This window comes from Chrysemys picta, chromosome 5, assembly GCF_011386835.1.
Source record: "Chrysemys picta bellii isolate R12L10 chromosome 5, ASM1138683v2, whole genome shotgun sequence".
Taxonomy (NCBI): Eukaryota; Metazoa; Chordata; order Testudines; family Emydidae; genus Chrysemys; species Chrysemys picta.
The window spans coordinates 83,249,741-83,271,449 of NC_088795.1; the positions used below are offsets into that span (position 1 = coordinate 83,249,741).

Sequence of the window (21,709 nt, forward strand, 5' to 3'; positions counted from 1 at the left end):
CCCAAAAGAGCTCCGTGGGAAGAGGAGAAACTATTTGGACTCACTGCAATGGAAACAGCTACTTGTGTGCTGATTCCCTGCAGGGGGGAGGGACCACAGAAACATATACTTGCCCAGTATTTGTCCCACCACCTTAACAGCTCTGTGGGAGATGAATCCTCTTCTCTGAGTAATAGCTGGAAGATGATACTGATGCCAAAAACTAGACCCATATTAGGCTATAACTATCCCTAACCCTCACTTTTCTACACAGTGGAAAAATGAGAGCAGCCACCATTTATGATTATCAATGAAGATGGACTTAGCCAGGCTGGGATACCAAATATTTAATAAAGGGCTTTTTATTTACCCTTCACCTCACCCACTTCCACCCCAAGTGCCTTCTCAGTCAGCCCTTGCCTTAATGTAACTTTGTTCACAGTATTTGTCTTGCAGCAGCTACAGTTAGCAGCAAGCTGTCAGTAGTACTATATGATTAGAAGAGTTTTGTAGCAAAACGTACTTCCACTTTGCCCGTTATGTTGAGTGGTGCTGGCTGCAACTACTGACATTAATTTATGTATGAAAAATGTTACAAATCATTAGAGCTAGTCATCAATGTCATTAATGAAGATGGGCTGGCCAAGCAAGGGGGAGGGATAGCTTAGTGGTTTTAGCATTGGCCTGCTAAACTCAGGGTTGTGAGTTCAATCCTTGAGAGGGCCATTTAGGGATCTAGAGCAAAAACAATAATTGGGGATTAATCCTGCTTTGAGAAGGGGTTTGGACTAGTTGACCTCCTAAGGATCCCTTCTAACCCTGATATTCTATGATTGGCTATTGGCAACCTTCTAAAATTTTAGCTTTAAGAATCTATCTACAAGTTGTAACTACTCAAGAGTTTCATTATTTCCTTTTTGATGAGTTGTTTATACTTAATTTTCAATGCTTTATTTTGTAGCACTGGAGATAAGTGGCGTTCCAGAAGGAAAATGATAACTCCCACATTCCATTTCACAATCTTAGCTGATTTTCTAGAAGTTATAAATGAACAAGCCAATATTTTGGTTGATAAACTTGAAAAGCACGTTGACAAAGAGCCCTTTGATTGCTTTTTAGACATCACTCTCTGTGCCCTGGATATAATCTGTGGTAAATCCTGGTGATGATTCAGCAGTTGCTATAAACATGATGTAAATGATAAGGAGACTTAAAAGTAGAGAAGTTATAATGCTGCAATTTAATTAGTTGAGATAACTGACAAAAAGGCCCTGCCTGTCTTGTAACAATACTTCTGTATTATCTACCCTGAATGCATCTTTTCTATTTTAATTATTTTTGTATCTGTCTTAACAATCAAATATTGTGTTATGAGAATCCTTTATCCATGGGGTAAAACAGGGATATGGAATGTAAACTGAGGGAGAATTAAAGGAATAGGGGTAATAGGGCTAGACTCACAAAGAGAGTACACATTCTAAAAAAAGAGAAATGCCATAAGATGAGGATGTAAATGGCTTCAATGCTTTCATGCAACACGTGGCAGTATATTGTCAATGAATTTAACTTTTCACCCAGTTAACTTTATGAAATTTTTCTTTTCTTTTTTTCTAGAAACTGCGATGGGCAAGAATGTGGGTGCACAGAAAAATGGGGATTCTGAATATGTCCGTGCTGTTTATAAGTGAGTGTAGACCTGCACAAGGCCTTCTGTGCCACCTAAGTCCTCCCTTGCTTATTTGTGGGGATGAGGGAGGCTGTATATGGAGGTAGAGTGTCAGGTCGATGGTAGAACCTGTGTAAGCTGTCCATGCACAGATGAGACCTCTATAATGGCTGCACAAGGCCAGCTGCTCCAACCTGTGAACAGGTTTCAGTTGCAGTTCAGCCTCTCCATGGCTAATGTTGGCTGGAATAGTCACCATGGCTCTTTTGAGCCTTCTCTGGGGGGTGGGACACTGAATCCCACATTGGGCCCAATTCACTGTTGGTTTGCACCTTGTACAATAATTCCCACTGGGCAAAGTGGGAGTGAAATGCTATCTGATTAGAATGGTAACGTTTTGTACCCAGGATGAATTACTGTTAAAAAACAAACAAACAAACAAAAATCAACCAGACCAAAAAACAAAAACAAAACCAAAAAACCTACACAAGGTGCAGTGCTACAGTGCATGACTTCAGTGGAGTTGCATGTTGCATATGTCAACATAAAATATGGCCTAATGTGGAGTTAAAGTACCTTATTCTCATTTGCACTAAAGTCCCTTTATACTACTCTAGTAGCATAAAGTGGGTGCATCTTTAATTTACTCTTGCTTCCAGGCTCCTTTATGCTGCCAGAGATAAATGAGTATCAGATCCTAAGAGGTTATATAAGATTATATTTGAACAACCCTCAGTTACATGATAGCTATGAGCCATCTGTGATGTGATGTGTCTGTGGAAAAAGGCAAATCAAATACTAGGATATATTGGGCAAGGCATTTCTACTAGAGATAAAGAGGTGTTAATGCTATTGACAAGGCACTGGTAAGATCTCATTTGGGATAGTGTGTACAGTTCTGTTAATCTATATTCAAGAAAGATTATTTCAGACTGGAACAGGTGCAGAGAAGAGCTAATAGGATGATCAGGGGAATGGAAAGTCTATCTTTTATGAGAGGAGACAGGAAGAGTTTGTCTTGTTTAGCTTAGCAAAAAGAAGGCTTGGAGAGGATATGATTGGTCTTCTTACTCTGAAGCATCAGAGATGGCCACAGCTAGAAATGGGATATTGGACAGGGAACATAAGAACATAAGAAAGGCCATACCGGGTCAGACCAAAGGTCCATCTAGCCCAGTATCCTGTCTACCGACAGTGGCCAATGCCAGGTGCCCCAGAGGGAGTGAACCTAACAGGCAATGATCAAGTGATCTCTCTCCTGCCATCCATCTCCATCCTCTGACAGACAGAGGCTAGGGACACCATTCCTTATCCGTCCTGGCTAATAGCCATTAATGGACTTAACCACCATGAATTTATCCAGTTCTCTTTTAAACTCTGTTATAGTCCTAGCCTTCACAACCTTCTCAGGTAAGGAGTTCCACAAGTTGACTGTGCGCTGCGTGAAGAAGAACTTCCTTTTATTTGTTTTAAACCTGCTGCCTATTAATTTTATTTGATGACCCCTAGTTCTAGGGAGGGCCAGGGAGTGCTCTGAGGCGGCACTCAGCATTCTGTCTCGCAGGTGCTTGGCTGAATGGTTTTTGCTCACATGCTCAGGGTCTAACTGATCACCATATATGGGGTCAGCAAGGAATTTTCCCCAAGTCAGATTGGCAGTGACCTTGGATGGTTTTTGCCTTCCTCTGCAGTGTGTGGGGGCAGGTCACATGCCAGGATTATCTGGGTATTCCTCATTTATTCATTTCCCTGCTATTGCATGGGCCTTTGGCACTGGTACACCTCAATACCTACTATTCTCTGTGGCGCATAATAGTCTAGTCTCCTCTGGGCTGTAATACTTTGGTCTCATTTCCATTGCTGAGTTTAGTGTGTGAATGGTGGAGGTGGCCTGTGATATACAGAAGGTCAATCTGAATGATATGGTGGTCCCTTCTGTCCTTAAATTCTATGACAATGATTTTTTTTGTGACTGACTCTTAGGTTTTCTAAAATATTTGAAGCTATGTTGCAAATGCATGGCCCAAACCCATCATAGGTCAAGGCTAATAGTTCTGTTCCATAATTTCTATTTAGTCACAATTGTGTGAATGTCTCACTGAAAAATTGTCCTGGCAGAATTTCTTTCCATAGTTTGTTTATCAGATGGCATTGCTTATGCTTCTGAATTGTGGAGAGGTTGAAATCAGAGGAAAGGTCATGTAAATTGTTAGTTTTAATTAAAAACCTCCTCAACCTTTTGTTCTCAGCATACCCACTGACATCAGAGTTACTGCAGAATTATACCTGGGTGAGAGAAAATGGGGGCACACATTCCTTTTGCATAGTGACAAACTTCTTTGATTAATACTGATTTTAGATGGGAATAGATTTCATTTGTGCGGCAGAGGGCAACGCCAGTGCTTCCCCTTTTGGCACAGTGAGGTCCTGCAGGCACACTTCTCTCAGTTCCATTTACAGGAGTTCAGAAGAAACTCACTTGCCTCTGGCGTCTTTAAACATTTCCTCTTCACCTGGGCTCAGATTTATTTAGTTTATATAGCTTCCCCAAAAGCTATGGGGTCTTAACAGCTCTCTCCCTTGCGGCTGAGGTTTTCTATCAAGCTGCTCCCTTTGGAGCACATGAGGCCCACAGTGCCCTTATTGGTCTGAAGAAATATGCACAGCCCAGCTGTTGCTTTCAACCAGCTTCTCCTTCACCTAGTCCCTTTCTCCAGTTAGTCCCTAGTCTCCAAGGGTTCAGCAGGTCACCTTGTCCTGCTGGTGTCTCCCTCTTCTGAGGGAGGAGGCAGCAGCATAGATACAGCTCTCTTTCCCTGAGCTGGTTCTGGATGGTTGGGAGAGAGGAGCCTTACCCCACCTTCTCTGCAAGGCTCCTGGTTCTGGCCCCTTGAAGGAATAGAAGCACAGGTTTTTCTCACATACAGACTATTCTCCTTGAACCACTTCCTCTCTCCCTATATCTGCCTTATGTCACTTTCCTTGGGTACCAAACCTTAAAAGGGCCCCACCATGGAACGGGGTGGGATGATCGTTAGGCCTTACTACCCTTAAGGGGACAAACCACTCCTGTCACAACCTGATAGAAGCATTTCTGTCCATAGACACATGAAAAATAAGATAGATGATACTGAGCATTGTAATTAATAATAAAAAGTGGATTGATGGCATCCCTAAGGACTAGACAAAATGATTGTGTCTGCAACATCAGATGGTACTTACATCATCGTGTTCAGAACCAGGAAATTTAGACACTCTTAGGCTCCTGTGGATGTGTTGGGGATATTTTTCAGAAATAACTATAATTTAATGTTATTTTTGTTACCCTAGGATGAGTGATGTCCTTCATCAGAGACAGAGGTGTCCTTGGCTTTGGCCTGACTTTATGTACTATATGTTCCAAGAAGGAAGGGAACATAATAGAAGTCTCAAGATTCTTCACAGTTTTACTGACAATGTAATCTGTTATTCCTTTTTTATTGTGTCCCAGTCAATGGAGAGAAATACTGTAGTAAATATAGAGATTTCAGATTGTGCATTTGGTGGCTGAGCATTCAACCATTGGAAACATCACCTTATCTGAGAGATGTGTCTGGGATAGGAAAACAGGATGTTTATGATATTCAGGCCATAAAGGAATGCCCTGAAGGGAAAGATGCAATAACTTAGAATCTATTGTTTTCAGCTAATGGGTAACCCTTACATGGGAATAGTATAACCATTTATATTAGTATACTTTAGTTGGGGGAGGAAGGGAAGCCATAGAAAATTATCTTAATTCCCTTAACATACAGCTTAATTCCCTTAATGAACATCTTAAAATAATCTAGCACTTCACCATTAGTCTTGTAACAGCTGTAAAAATCACAGCTGTTGCAAATGCCAAGACTCACTCTTTATTATTCCATGCTTTAAATAAAGAGTTTAAAAACTGCCCTACCTTTATTTTTAAATCTGTTTTAATCAAGCAATACAAACTGATAAATACCTAAAGACCAGATTCTGTAGTGACAGGAAATTGAGTTAATGGAAACTGTGCACCCATATCTGAGACCAGAATTTGCCCTTTAAAGAAGAAAGTTCAGTCACAGGGCCTGATTTTCCTCTCACTTAGAGCCAGTCCCTATGCACATTGTCTCCAGTGGTGCAGGAATCAACCCTTAAATCACTGTAGCTCCATGGCAGTCAATGGAGATACACCAGTGAAAAGATCAGGAGAATTAGGTACCACATCTGAATGAGATTCTTCATCCGTTTGGTGCTGATTTGCATTCTGTGCAATGCCACATTACTATACAGTATTGTGATGTTGCCTGCTAAGGCAGCAGCACTGTGCTGAGGCTCAGAAATGAAGAACAATCAAAGCAAGGAGTCAACAAAGTGTTCCTGTCTGTAGCACTAGGTGCATACTCATAAGTAGCCTGTTTGTGAAAAAGCAGGACATAAAACCTCAGAATATATATGATTCACTGCATGGATGAGTGCAAACTCAGCATGCAATAGGGAAACAAGTACTAAGGGGATGGGATAAGTCCCTTTCTACCACCAACCAATGCATAGTATAGAGCAGGGTTGGGCAAACTTTTTGGGCCAAGGGCCACATCTGGGTGGGGAAATTGTATGCAGGGCCGGGGCAGGGATGCAGTGTGCAGGAAGGGGCTCAGGGCAAGGGATTGGGGCAGAGGAGGGGTGCGGAGTGCATGAGGGGGCTCAGGGAAGGGGGTTGGGGTGCAGGAGGGGTGCGGAGTGCAGGAGGGGGCTCAGGGCAGGGGTGCAGGAGGGGTGCGGACTGTGGGAGGGGGCTCAGGTCAGGGGTTAGGGTTCAGGACGGGTGTGGGGTGCAGCAGGGGACTCAGGGCAGGGAGTTGGGGTGTAGGAGGGGTGCAAGGTGCAGGCAGGGGGCTTAGGGCAGGGAGTTGGGGGATGGGGTGCAGGAGGGGTTTGGGCTCCGGCCCGGCGCCGCTTACCTAAAGTGGCTCCGGGGTGGCAGCGGCATGCACCAGGGCCAGGGCAGGTTCTCTGCATGCCTGCCCTAGCCCCATGCCGCGCCACTCCAGGAAGCGCTGCGGCCCTGGGGGAGGGGAGGCGGAGGGCTCCGCATGTGCTTCCCTTGCTGCGCCTTCAGGTACCTCCCCCGAAGCTCCCATTGGCCGCAGTTCCCCATTCCCGGCCAACGGGAGCTGCGGGGGGGGGTGCCTGGAGGCAAGGGCAATGCACGGAGCCCTCTGCCCCCCCACCTCGGGGCCTCAGGGACATGGTGCTGGCTGCTTCTGAGAGCGGTGTGGGGCCCTACGGTGCCACGGGAGGCAAGCCCGCGGGCCGGATCCAAAGCTCTGAGGGGCCAGATCCGGCCCACGGGCCATAGTTTGCCTACCCCTGGTATAGAGCCAGGGATACAGTGAATTTTTAAATATGTGGGATAAAAATTATTTTAAAGTGCATACAAACAGGGGCCACACATCGTTAGATTGTGGAATTTAAGCCATAAACTATATATACATTTTTATATTAAAGGTTATTGCAGAAAAATCCTATGAAATAAAGATACATGAACAACATAAAATTGACTTTGAAGGCAAATGTGAACAAACTGGGTCCAAAAAGAGAAGAGCTTTTCTTGATATGCTTCTGAATGCAACTGATGACAAAGGAAACAGACTGAGCTACATGGATATTCAAGAGGAAGTGGATACTTTCATGTTTAAGGTACCCCAAGGAGCTGTAGACTTTCAGAGCTTGAGATCTGTTACAGAACTGAAGTTTTCCTCTTACTGGAACAGAAGCTTTACTTTTATGATTCAGTCATAACTGTAATAGTGTCGGAGCAATGTAAGAAGAGCTTGATGCACACATAGCAGTATAGAATCTCATTCTTCAGAACAAAAAGTATATCCAGAGCAAGAAATCTTCAATATTGTGAGTTGCAATGTTGTGGTGGAAAGTTGCACATTTCCAAATCAAGACTGAAGTCCATTGGCAGAACTATGTGCCCAGTCCTGCAAACCATGGCACATTTGAGCAGTCCCCACGCACACCAATAGTCCAATGACTACTGTGGAGCTACTGCCAGGGGCCAGGGTTTGCAGGCCTGGACCTGTAGGTCCTCATTCAAAGCCTATCCAAGTCAAAGGGAGTCTTTCCATTGACTTGAATGGACTTTGGATCAGGCTCTTAGTGAGGAAGCTGTATAATACCTACCTAGACTAGATAGATATAAACCTAGAAATATAGCAATTGCTGCACCTGATATGAATGATCCTAATCTCTTCTCACATTGAAATCTCTCCATGCTACTAATCACGTTGTTAGCTGTCTTTAGTCCCTTTCCATTACTGTTATATCCATTGTGACACAGGATTACTGGAAATGATCACACTGGGCCTGATTCACTGCTGTATTGCTCGTTTTCTGCTGGTGTAACTCTTTACTCCCAGAGGCAGTGGAATTAATTGTACCATGGTCGCTATTAATCTGGGGCTCAATTACAGCAAATTTGATTAAAATTAAGATATTGACAAAATCTGTTGCTAGTGAACATTCCCTTGATTTTGTTAGCCTACAGTACCTGACTGGATCAGTTTTATGTTTATAACATATAATTGTAGGAAAATTATATTCCTATGCCCTCTTGTGGTAATTGATGGTAATACTGTATTTACAATCCCATGATGAAAAAGATAGTGAGTAACTTTGTATAATTATATTTCATTGTAAAGCAGGGAAGAAAGGTAAATGCCCCTCCAACAATGGACTGTGGGGAAAAATAATGATTTTAAGATTACTATATAGTGTTTAAATTATTGTGACTGTCCAGAGAGATTTAATGGATCAACCAGCTAATGTCTAAAAGGAAGCAATAGCAAACCTCTTCTTCAGAGTCTGAATGCAGAGGAAGACCCTTCACCCGGTCAACATAGACTAGCTAAGTAATAGAAGAGGAATGGCAAAGAGACTTCTGCTTGTTAACATTATGATTCTCCCCCTCATTTTAGTCTCCATCCATCATATTACACAACTGGTTATTTACTGTTCAATCTTAGGTATCGGATTTTTACATGAATTCATATATTCTTAGCTTTTCTTCTGTATCTGTACAGTTAGGCTACATCACTAAAATGTCCCTAATTCCTTGAATATATTTAATTTCATATGCATGAGGATAATGCAGATCTGAAATCTGTACCTCTAGGGGCATGATACAACAGCTGCTGCTATGAACTGGGCCATCTACTTACTTGGATGTCATCCGGAAGCCCAAAAGAAAGTTCACAGAGAATTGGATGAAGTGTTTGGTTAGTTTCTATCCTTTGCTTCTTTGTTGGTGTAAGTTTGCACTGACAGTGTATGGTTTGATAGTCATTTCTATCTAGAGATTTATAAAGGAAAATAAACACCTGCCCTGCCACTGTACATGCTGTAACTCTTCTGTGTATAAAGATATATCAGTGGTAGTTGGTTTGATGCTAAGGGAATTATGACAGATCGCTTAGATTGCAAAGTCTTTTGGGCAGGGACCATCTCTTTGTTGTATCTTTGTACAGTGCCTATCACAATGGAATCCTGGTCCATGACTTGGGCTCCTAGGTGCTACTGCAATACAAATAATCAGTAGGGCTCCATGTCTGTCCCAGAAGTCACGGATTCCATGATTTTCCACGACCTCCATGACTTCTGCAGCGGCTGGTGTGGCTGACTCCCAGGGCTGCCCAGGCAGCTGGCTCCGGGGACTGCCTGAGCAGTGGTCCTGCAGGTGGCGGGAGATGAGGTGGGTGGGTGGCCCCGGGGCAGCCGGAGCTTGGTAGCCCCCGACAGCTGGTGCTGCTGGCCCCTGCTCTCCCTGAGCAGTCTCCCCCCCCAGTCTCCCCCCAGAGCAGCGTCCCATCCTCCCAGCTAAGATTTAGTCAGGGGTATATAGTAAAAGTCACAGACAGGTCATGGGCCATGTGTGATGTTCCCCTCTGGTGTTATCTGGACTGGTGATTTGCTAGGTCACTCCAGTCCTTGACTGTGGGAGCCAGCCTTACCCTGCTCTGCTGTCAGAACCCCCACTCCTGGGCTGTTCACGCACAGCCTCTGGCATGTAAGCTACTCCTTGGATTGTGCAATCGAATGACACTAGCCCATATCTCCGGTCCCAGACACAACCCTAGGAACCTCCATCTTGCAGTGTCCAGTTATGCCCGTTGGACGCTGCAAACTTATATGAGTTTGTCAATTTAACAAAGAAATTGATATGCACCCGGCTTGTTATCCCAAGGGGAGTCTCTGACATACTTCAAACCAAACACACTGCTTCAGGTAGAATAAACAAACAGATTTATTAACTACAAAGGTAGACTTTAAGTGATTATAAGTCAAAGCATAACAAGTCAGATCTGGTCAAATGAAATAAAAGCAAAATGCATTCTAAGCTGATCTTAACACTTTCAGTGTCCTTACAAACTTAGATGCTTCTCACCACAGGCTGGCTGATTGCTCTTCAGCCAGGCTCTCCCCTTTGATCAGCACTTCAGTCGCTTGGTGTGGTATCTGTAGATGTAGGTGGAAGAGAGAGGAAGACAAACGTCTCTCCCTTTTATCATGTTCTTTCTTCCCTCTTGGCTTTGCGCCCTCCCCCCCCCTTCAGAGTCAGGTGAGCATTACCTCATCACAGTCCCAAACTGACCAAATTGGGAAGGGGGGGTGACTCACTCGAGAGTCCAACAGATCCTTTGTTGTTGCCTAAGCCAGTGTCCTTTGTTCCTGTGAGGCTGGGCTGGTCCCATACATGCCCTTATGAGGTATGAACTTTTTGCCTGGGCTTATTTTAAGCCATGAAGACACATTTTCAGCCTCATAACTATATACATGAAATTACAACCTATAACATTACTATAATAACAATTACTATAACGTCACTATAACAACTATGCTCAGTGCATCATGAGCCTTCCGAAGACACCCGACATGACAAACTTTGCATTGGATACCACACAATCATTTTACAAGGATGAACATGGGGGTCCTGGGTGTTTCCCCAAGGTACAAAGCATTACACCGTGAATTTGTGTTTATTGCATGTGACCCGTCCGTGACTTTTGCTAAAAATACCCAGGATTAAATTGTAGCCTTAATAATAAATAATAATGGTAGTTGAAGAAAATCACAAGAATAAATATTTAGACAAATGATTCAAACCCATAAGTGTAACCCACAGCCCTAAAAGGGAGATATCTCTTTAAGAGATCTGTAGAGGGGAGGAATGAATTGTGTCTGGGTCATTGGTGCTAGGCAGATGCACAATTAACTCTCCACACTCAGAAGTTTCTGGAATTGTGGGTGGTAATTTTGGGTATGCTCAATAGGTTCCCTGTTACTAGACTCAAACTCCATGAGGGCTAGTAGTCACGGCAGCTGCTTTACAAAAGGCCCCGTGCCTTGTGTGGGTTGGCAGAAGCTGAGCCACAGGAGCTGAAAGCAGGCTATGTTCATTAATTCTGAAGTATTTTGCAGCAGGTTTTTTTAATCTGTATACTTAAAGTGAGTGCTCAGTTAATTAGTTAGCTGACTAGCTAACATGGCCGGCGTATGAGCCCCCCCCCTCTGGGGATGCTAGCCATGCAGCCCTGCCCCTTCTACATGAGGTCCCGCCCCTATCACCCCTCCCATCCGCCACAGCACTGAGCTCCCCCACCTCCACAGCTGAAGGGGCCCCAGCCACCCCCAACACCAGCTTGGGGAAGGGCAGAGCATGGGCAGGGCCAGGACTTGGCTTAGGGGAGTCTTAGCCTCCCCGGCCTATTATACCCACGCCCATGCTAGCTAACTGAGTGATTGCAGTAGAGGAACAGTCTGCATGGATTCCGGTTGGAGGTTTCTGCAAGCAAGAGGAAAGAAGTTATTGCTGCAGTGCTTCGAAATCAGTAGCCTGTAACTGAGACTCAGGTGAACTCAACCTTAGCTTTTGGAACTCTTGAATTTCTTATCACTGTCTTTCTGTGGGGACTGACCTGTTTAGATTTAATTTGTTTTCTTTATTTTTGTTTATGTATAACTGCGAAGATCATGTATATGGATTATAAAGGAGCCATGTTATGTTATAGAAATTAAGTTGTTATTATGACTATTATTATTATGTTTTTGTCTTTATAAAGTTGGTACTTAACTTAATTCTTAAGTCCTTTTATTCTTTTTGGACTTGAATGTGGGGAGGTTGATCTTGTGCAATCCTTGCTGAAAATCCTCAGTGACTGAATTCTAGGTCTCCAGGTGCCTTTCTATGGGAGTTGGGTTATTTTAGGCACTGGAGAAGGGCAATGATGTAAACTCTAGCCCATTCAAAGGTTACATAAGCCCAGTGGTGGAGTTGTAGTTTTGTCAGCATTTAAGAGAGTTGGGAGCCCCTTAAGATATCAGGGTTGGAAGGGACTTCAGGAGGTCATCTAGTCCAGCCCCCTGCTCAAAGCAGGACCAATCCCCAACTAAATCTCTAAATGGCCCCCTCAAGGATTGAACTCACAACCCTGGATTTAGCAGGCCACTGCTCAAAGCTTGTGTCTTTAGTCTGATTAGGACAGTTGTTTCTCACACCCCTGTTGTGATTCTAATCAGGGAACTCTGACCAGCCTGTCACAATGGATGACTTGAAGAAGCTCCGATATCTTGAGTGTGTTGTTAAAGAAGCCTTTCGTCTCTTCCCTTCTGTTCCATCCTTTGCCCGGACCACAAGTGAAGATTGCCATATTAGTAAGTAGTAGTATTTATTTATTATTATTTTTTATTTTCACAGTGTGTAGGAGCCCCTGCTATGTACCAGGACCCATTTAGGCTAGGTACTGTACAAAGAAAGTACAAAAAGATGTTCTTTGTCCCAAAGGACTTACAATCTACATATTAGACAAGGGAGAACAGATGGATACAGACAGACCAATGTGGAGTACAAGAAAGCAATAAGACCCTATTGGTTAGCAGGTTAGGCTCTTATGTCAGCACAACAGCAGTCTAGACATTGTCAAGTTTTTGAAGGGCTCGTTGCAAAAGAGAGTTTTGAAGGAGGACGATGAGTTAGTTTTGTGGATGTTTACGGGTAGTAGATCTCAGCCTTGTCTGTATTCATCATTTTTAACTATGAGAAGTATCTGCTGTCAAGGTGTTGTACAAGTAAAGAACTGTTTTTGTGCTTTGTATCCATTTATAGGAAGCCATTTATTTCACTGGCATGTTGGTTCTTTTTTTGCAGAAGGATTTAAGATACCAAAAGGTACACAGGTAGTCATTGTTACTTATGCACTGCACAGAGATCCAGAGGTTTTCCCAGACCCTGAGGAATTCAGGCCTGAGCGATTCTTCCCTGAGAATTCTAGTGGAAGGCATCCATATGCATATGTGCCCTTCTCTGCTGGATCCAGAAACTGCATTGGTACGTAGTTGATAAAAGCCGAAGCGTAATAGGCCTCTGTCGGGAGGGTGACACTGACCCTTAACGAAGGAAGAGATTAGTGCACTTAAGACTGGTTAGTTGACCTCCCCTCCCCATTAGACTTAAAAGAGAGTACTTGGGCCCTAGAGGGAAGGAGACCTGGTGAGCCAGAGACATGGAGTATCAGAGCTTGAGAGGAGTCAGAGACAGGAAGCAACAGGAAAGAGCTGTCAGGCGTTGCTTGGGAGAGCTACAGAAGACCTGATAGATACAGCTGAGTTCTGAGGACAGCTGGAACAGAACTGCTGGTGAGAACTGACTGAAGTTGGGATCCTGATAAGCAGAAGGCTTGGGCATTGGCCCCTAGGCAAAAAGGAAAGATCCAGCTTCTCCTTGGATCAGGAGAAGCTAAGCCTGGAAGCAAGAGGGTGGACTCTGGAGGGATGTTCCCTGAGCAGGGGTGGGGGTCACAGACAGGGAGACCTGGGGAATAGAATGCTGCGGGGAGCTCTCTTGTGGGACACCTGACTTGGGGGAGCCATGGGAAGAATCATGAGACTGGTCACTCTCTGGTGCATTGCCTGGAGAGCGGGCCCTAGATCAGGGGCCAAAGGGTCTGGGAAGATAGTGCTGCTGTTGACTCCCAGGTGAGTAACCTGGAGGTGTTGTCCATGAAGAGGGGAATGGAAAAATAGTTGCACCTTTTTACGTTTACTGTGGGTTTGTCAAGAATGGTTTTTCTACAAGGCTTTTGGGGGAATGAATGCACTAGTATAAATTACTCTGAGAGGCGGGCTTTGTATTGGACACTGAAAGACTGTTTCCTGGGTAAACAAAAAGGGGAAACAGAGGCAGTGGTACCTGTCATGCTGTAGCCTGCTGCTGGAGGGTGCTGTGTAGCGTGCCCCAGGCAGGGTTGCCCCTTGATAGCCTTCATACTTGGTTATTGAACTTACCACTAAGTCTGGTTAGATGAAGTTACCTTTGCTGCAGTACCCACAGCAGAGCTTATGCATTTAAATGTCAATGTCAATCCTGTGTGCTTAATAACTGAGTCAGAGCAATTCTTACTGGTACCTCATTCTTCAGACTGATGTCATATTTACATTTTCTTTCTTCCCATGGGGTTCTTCAGAGTACACTTTGTTTCCTCCTTACTGGGACTTGGTCCGCATGTAACTCAGTGTCATGCTAGTTCTGGCTCAAAAGGGCTGGACATGGTTCCCTTCAGACTTCAGAGTCACTGAGAGACACCCCAACAGCTCACTAGGGAACAGCATGAGCCACTCTTTCTCTCCCTCCCCATGGGATACATTTGCTGGCGATACTATGATCCCAACCATCGGTGGACTGCAGGCTGGAGGGGAAAATTTAAGACCCCCCCACCTTCAGTCTTCTGCAGTAACTGCTGGGGCGGTCACTGAGCTCCTAAAACTTGTAAGCTGTTCAGGGAAGGGACTGTGTCTGCACTTGTTTTTCTGAAGCATCTAACAAAGTTGTGTATATGCAAAAATAAACAACTTTTGGAGAATTGTATGTGTTATATAGTTGGTGTGACATCAAAGGAGCTGTCCCTTTATGGATCCTTAGTCCGGAGGCACTGTTCTACCACATTAATTATGAATGGTGCAGAGTATTGAGAAGGCGGCAAATTTCTGTTGTTCTGATCTCATTTCATTTTCAGGATTTCATTCCATTTTGAATGGGTTGGTCTCAATGCCAGAAGCACCATTGTAGGCAGAGCTCTCAGCAACAGCTGTTGCGACTCTTCTGTCAGCAATGCAGACAGAATTATAGTCGACATTCTTGGGGGTCCAAATACAAATGAAGTTAATTTTAAAAAAACAAACCCAAAACAAACTAACAAAGCCAAAGATTATTCTTTATTCTTGATCAGATCGTTGTGCATTGAAAGAGGGAACTAACTTATAATAATCAGGCTAATTACTGTTTGTAGTGCATCCAAATTGTTTTAGGTGTTTTCCAGGCATAAAGATTCCTGCCTAGGCAGCTTGCAGTCTGAACAGACAATGTACAGAGAAGGGGTTGAGGGAAGGGAGAGAGACATTGTCCGAGTTCAGGGCAACTGCACACGTTTTTTCCCCTTATGACCTATTCTAGGCTGCCAGCTCCTCAGCCATCACATCTCTGGGGTGGAGACTCATGACTCTCTCCCTCCTGACCAGGGTTTTTCCAGGTTGCAGAGTTCCCTGCCTACTGTGAATTTCCCAGCAACTTGGACTACCTAAGCAGAGCTGCTTTGATTTTCTCCTCAGAGACTATAAACAGCAAAATGACCCAACGTTATAAGTTATCACACAGCTATTTCTAAGCAAGCACACTTTTTCTTAAGGTAAAAGCATTACAGACAAAACATATTAAAAACAAAAAAAGAACCTACACAAGTGCTAAAAAACTTATCGAAGATTATCCCCATCTCCTCAAGGGCTCTGGTTGATGACAGTCCTTCCAACCCTTCCCTAAGGATTGGGGCCCTTTCCGTGGACAGCAGGTCCTGTCTGTTTGCTGGATCAGAAAGAAGGCCCTGAGTCAGTTTAAATTCAGACTATTTATCCAAAAGTCCTTTCTTTGTCTGTTGGCCTCTGGAGAACCCAGTCTGAACTAGTATATGCGGACCTCTCCAGGTGGTGGTAACTCACTGGAGGCTTTACTATCTGAGTGAATTTGCCTTATCACCTTGCAACTGTTCTTAGTTCCTGGAGTGGCTGTGGTTACCTCTCCTGTGGAATTACATACAATCCCTGGCCCAGAATGATACATACACTTAATACAGTAACATCTCCTAAAGATATTGCAGGAAACTGCCATATCTCTCACAGACAGCACAACACAACTTTTAAAATCCTCTGCCTCTTTCCATATAATCTTTGGCTAACTGTCTGGTCTGTGACCCTAGTCAATTTGCTTAGTTCCTTTTCCTTTTTATTTCTATTTCCCCCCCCCTCCACTTTTCTCTTAAACCTTTGAATATTTGTTTAATTTATCCCCTCTCTATTTCACGAGCACACTCTACTTTTAGGATAAAATCGAAATCAACAAAGCTCTGTCTTTTTCCTTCTATCTGTGCTCTTCCTCTTCCTGCCATCCATGTGCTGTGATCCTGGAGCTAAGCCCTTCTCCTCCTCCTCTTCCTCATTTAGACCTATATGTGACATAACAGGGTCACATTTTGTATTAGTTTTTCCTCCATGATACAGGGCCAACTTTAAGCTCCTCTTGCTCTGAGGCCATGAATATTTTAAAGCTGATTCTTTCCTGCTGTAGATATGGAAGGAAACATATCTATCACAAATCCCATTCTTGGTAACATTTGTACTATCCTGAATTTGGCCCATATTGGCTTATAATCTTTGACTACAGATACACAGTTATTCCCTGCTGCATTTTGTGGGAAATGTTTAAGTGTAATTATGACAGCTGTTAGTACTAAACTACTATTGTTTATGTTCCAATATAACCTGAAGGCCAGCGCTTTGCACAGATGGAAGAGAAAGCTGTTCTAGCCATCATCCTACGGCGCTTTTGGGTGGAGACAAGTCAAAAGAGAGAAGAACTTGGTTTGGTCTCAGAACTAATTCTTCGCCCAAATAAGGGCATATGGATCCAGCTGAAGAGGAGAAGAGAGTGTGTGTCATAAGAAGAAAGCTCACAATGATTTTAGATCCTAAAACATGTGCTCAGCAGTATCCTGTAGTTCACTGGTCTTTGATAACACAAAAAGATTTAACAGAACTGTAAATATATCAAAATATTTCAGAATCTCTAGGCCTTTTGCACTATAAATATTTATCTCAGGATATGATCTTTCGCTCCCATTCAGATGGCAGGATGTCTCAGAAAGTAGCGTTGACATTCGAACATCTTATATCCATACTAACCATTGTCTTGGCACTTTACATCACTTTCTCTGAGACCGCCATTCATGTTGCGCCATGAAATGGTCAGCTGACTGACTTCTCACCTTGAGGAAAAGTTGCAGGACATGTCCAGCTTCCACTCTCCCAAGGGTGAGAGTATGAAGGTGGTCTTCCATCTATAGTCTCTTAATTTCCAACACCAAGGTACTGTTACAGTCTTCATTAGAATATTTTAGGTGGACAACTCCATAGCTTATGTGAGAGAAATCAGACAACTATAGTTCTTGCATGGAACTGTTGCCTTGACAGGCTAAATGTAGAAAACTTTATGTGAATTTGGAGCTACCTGAAAAGAATGAGCCAGATCCTCAGCTGGTGTGAATCAACTTAGCTCTATGGTCTACATTGTTGCTGTGTGAGTTTTCACCAGCTCAGGATCTGTTTCAGTATATTTAGTGATTATTCATCCAACATTGTTTTTTGTTGTTATTGAGTTCATTCTGCAATTTATGGCATGTCCCAAACTCTCCTCTCACTTAAAGCAGAGCAGTTTTACTGGCTTCAATAGAGTTATCTCTGTGTGAATGAGGGGAGAATTTCACAAATGACTTCCAGTGTGTCTATTGAAGGGAGAGAAATATATTTCCCAAAATGTATGCGTTTTTCACAGTTATCTTTGAATGTTATTGCGGCCTTGATTGTTGGATTAATTTGTAACATAACTTATACAGTATGATATAATACATTCAGCTAACAGTCAAATCTGGTTGAGATTTATGTAAACCTCTGTACTTTAAATAATACTGATGTCCTTTACAAATGGTTATAAATTATTAGAATGGATTTTTTGTTCAGTTTCTGGCACTTGGCTCACAAAAGCAATCAGTAGATGGGCTTCTTTCCTTAGGAGAAGAAGTGGATGCTGAGCTACCTCCATTAATAGAGCAGTTACACCAGCACAAGGTGAATCTGTGTTTGCCTGGCCTGTGCACAAAATGAGAATTTTGGTTCCCAGCACAAATAATTGTAACAATATGACATTCAGGGTCAAAGTCTACTATGCGATCCAACTCCTGGTCCAAATCCTACTTGAGTCAGTTGGTGCTACATCTAGTAATTGAGAATAGAATTTGACCCACAGCCATAAATTGCTGCTATTCTCACAGGGTGGATAAAGAGCTGACACAGAAGTGAAATATCATGGCAGTTTATGATGATTGTGTACTGTGGGGCTGGGCAGAAAGCTCTTCTTTCTCTCCCCAACTCCATGCAGCACAAACCTGATTGGCTGTGGGGGGAGTGCTCCTCAAAAACAAGGACACCGAATTAACTCTGAAACAAGGACACCAAATTAACTCTGAAAGGGTTTGAGCAATGAGCAGACAGGAGGTGGGATGGTTCATCAGACTGGGAAGATTTAGAGAAAGAATAAAGAAGAAGCTGGCCAGCAAGCAGTATCCCTGAGCTGGGGCAGAGAGAGAGAGAGAGAGAGAGAGAGAGAGAGAGAGAGACTGAACCTGGAGCTGCTTGAAGGGGAGCCAATTGCTTGCAAAAGGGGACTCTCATAAATGCACAGCCTGGAGTTCACAGGACAGCTGAGACCACTATTCTGAGCTCACAGGTTGGACTGGCCCAAAGGGGAGGGGGTGGGAGTGCATTGGCATGGGGCTGAGAGTCTGTGTGTGTCTAGCCAGCCAGTGGGGGAGGAGTTGTGGCTCTATCAGGGCAAGAAAGTCTGTATAACCCCTGCTAGAGATCCTGACCTAGGTCTACTCCTGGTTTACTTGTGTTAGATAAGTGTTGTTCTATTGTTAAGTGTAGTTCATATTCCAGGGGTTAACTCTGATCCCTGTAGGAGAGAGGGTTGGTGTTTGTGCAGAGGTGTGTGGCTGGGACCTGGGACCCCTCTCCCAATTGTTGGAATCCCCCACCTTACAATACTTTCATATAGGAAATATTGGTAATGTATTTAATGTACCTAACCTTGGTCTATTTGTAGCTATCTGCACAATATACATTATTTTTCAATAACGTTTTTATTAAAGATATTTTTAAACTGAAGAAATATTACACAGTGTACGTTTCCATGTGAAAACATAGTGGTGATGTTACAAAATGGAGAGATTAAAAATGCAAAAGAGGGACACTTAATACGTTGTTGCCCTACAGTGTTGTGAATTTGTTTATAAAATGTTAAATTTGCTATTTGTTTATAAAATGTTGAACATTGCTCCCTAGATCAATAAAACAATATATTCTTAAATAATCTGTTTGTACTGTGACAGTTAATGCAATGATTTTTAATATTTTTCTAATTACAAATGTCTTTGAGAAATGCAAATACATACTGTGTGTATGGGTGCGCAAGCCAGGAATTGAAAAATGTCCATGAAAGACTCAGAGAAGATTAATTGTTTCTAATATGAAATTCAGGGGTCACATCCTAGAGCTGGTCGAATAATTCAAAAAGTGGCTTGTAAATTTCATGAACAAAAATAGCAAGTTCAGCTTGCTGTTGTATGCAGACAGGTGCTGAGGTTTTGTGAAAATGTTAATATCTGAATAGTTGAAATTTTAATGTTTTTAGCACAAATCCTCATTCTTTCAAAAATTTGTGCCAGAAATACTTTATTCACACTGTTTATTATTTTATGTTTAAAAGTTTTAGTCACCCGGTCAGGAACAGGAAACAATACTGCATGGCTTATATGACCAATCACACAGCAAAAACAGAGACCAGTAAATAGCTAAACTGCACAATGCTTGGGATGAAATTTGTACACAGAAATTATTCACTGAATACCTGTGACACAGAATTCCATTTAGTCAATTCAAAGGTTTGTAAACTAGAAAAAGGTGTTGCAGTGGCTTAGTGCTTGCAGCCATTGCCTCAGCTTCCCTCTTGCTGGTTGGGTAGTTTAACCATCCAGCCAAACCAAAAACTCCACCCCTTCCATGTTAACAAGGTAAAAAAATAATTTTTTCTCAGTCTTTACCTAGGGTGCAGGCTTTTTTCTCCTCATGGTGGAACTGGACATGATGGGAAGAAACTTGGGCAGCTAAATATGCAGATGCCCATTCCGGGCCTCAAGCCCACTCTGCCTCTTTGCCCAACGCCGTTCCTTCACCTTGTTGAAACTTTCTCCCGTACTGGGCTTCCAATACAAAATTCTCAGTCAACAATATTTCCACTGATAAATAAATCCAACAGTTCTCTTCCTAGGCTTGCACAGGGCCACCCAGTGCCTCTCTTGGGTTCTTTATCCTTTTGTCTGGGAGTGGAGCAAGGCAGAGCTCCTGCTCCTTCCACATATCTCCTTGTTCTGATGAAAAAGGAGCTTATTTGTATTCTGGCCCCATTTCCCAGCATTTTTATCTATGGTACTTGTATAACTCCCATTACAATAGTATCTGAATGCCTTACAATCTTTTAATCTATTTATCCTCACATACCTCTGGGAAGCAGGAAAGTACTGTTATTCTCATTTTATGGATGGGGACTGATGCACAGAGAGAGGCTAACGGCTAGATCCACAAAGGGATTTAGGTGCCTAACTTCCATGTAAGGCACTTAAATCCAAAAGTGAGCTCCTCAAAACCCCTGCTAGGGTTCTGCTAACCCTGTAGGTGCCTAAACTCCCTAGACACTTAACTTTCTGCAGGTGAGCATTCAGAGTGCTGCCTCAGTCCTGATGCCCAGCATATAGCTCATGCCCAAGCCCTAGCAGAATTCTGAAACTCTGCATTCCCACACCTATCTTGTCTGGGGGCCCCCAGTTTGGTAGGTGTCTCAGAGCATGCCAACCGGATTGGGCTCTACACAAAGCACAACCAGAAGAAGTGGTACCACTGACCCAGCGTGTGGGAGGCTGTTGGTCAAATCCCTCCTCTGCCTGATTCATTAGGCCAGAGGGTAAGAGCAATAATCATTCTATAAACCAAAGGTTAGGGCAGCCAAGACCAAACAGGGAGACTGTGGCAGAGTAGGCTACTGTTAATAGGCTATTTCTTCCCATAGCCTACAATCCAATGGTCCCTCTGGGATGTACAGCCTCCAGAATGCCATTGTTTTGGGTGAAACAGAATAGTGCTGCACAGCTGTGGTCTGTTCGTAAAATGTCACGTGTCTCGTTACAGGGGTAGATTAGCGAAGGAAAGGAAAGGCACTGGGCACAGAGATAGTAGAATCAGTATCAACCACAGGAAGAAATGAAAAGGTCCCAATGCAGAAGAAGCCAATAGTAAGGAAGTGGTTAAGAAAGAGGATGTTGGGAGGCATAACAAGTGAGAAAAACTGTAGGGAAAATTGAGTTTGGAGACACAGGTGGGGTAGCTGATGGAGAGCCTTTTGAAAATTAGGAATTTGAATATATGTTAGAGACAGCAGACTGCAGTCCCCCTAACTGAAAAGAGTATTGGTTTCCACTTGCTAAATGCAGCACTTCAGGAATTTGTGATAAAAGGAAAGAAACATCAGACTTGAGTCTCTTCTCAATTACACCAGATTTACACCAGTGTAACTCACTTGGGCTTGAGTCACCATTTCACTAACACACAAATGATATAATTGTAAGATTCATACTTATATAAGTGAGGAGAGATCAGGCCTATTTCCTGGGGCATGGGCAAGGAGGGAAGAATAGGACAGAGGAAGGGGGATTCTTTTTTGCCTATGCCCTGAAGATTTCCTTAAACATAAATCTTCACTAGTTTGTGCAGGGCTCCACATTAAGTAGAAGAAGATTTGACTATTGTAAAACAGGGATTAGACATTTATTAAAAACAAAG

General features: G+C 43.2%; 1 protein-coding gene across 1 annotated transcript in view; it reads left to right on the forward strand.

Moving 5' to 3' along the window:
* LOC101941514 (cytochrome P450 4V2-like) overlaps positions 1-19,150 on the forward strand; it is a 42,679-nt gene extending 23,529 nt beyond the window's left edge. The window contains exons 4-11 of the mRNA XM_065596798.1: positions 941-1,131; positions 1,594-1,663; positions 4,976-5,102; positions 7,160-7,351; positions 8,835-8,937; positions 12,236-12,370; positions 12,864-13,043; positions 16,529-19,150. Coding sequence (XP_065452870.1) covers positions 941-1,131; positions 1,594-1,663; positions 4,976-5,102; positions 7,160-7,351; positions 8,835-8,937; positions 12,236-12,370; positions 12,864-13,043; positions 16,529-16,701 — 1,171 coding nt within the window. The 3' untranslated portion in view covers positions 16,702-19,150. The remainder of the gene's footprint in view (positions 1-940; positions 1,132-1,593; positions 1,664-4,975; positions 5,103-7,159; positions 7,352-8,834; positions 8,938-12,235; positions 12,371-12,863; positions 13,044-16,528) is intronic.
* Positions 19,151-21,709: the final 2,559 nt, after the last annotated feature.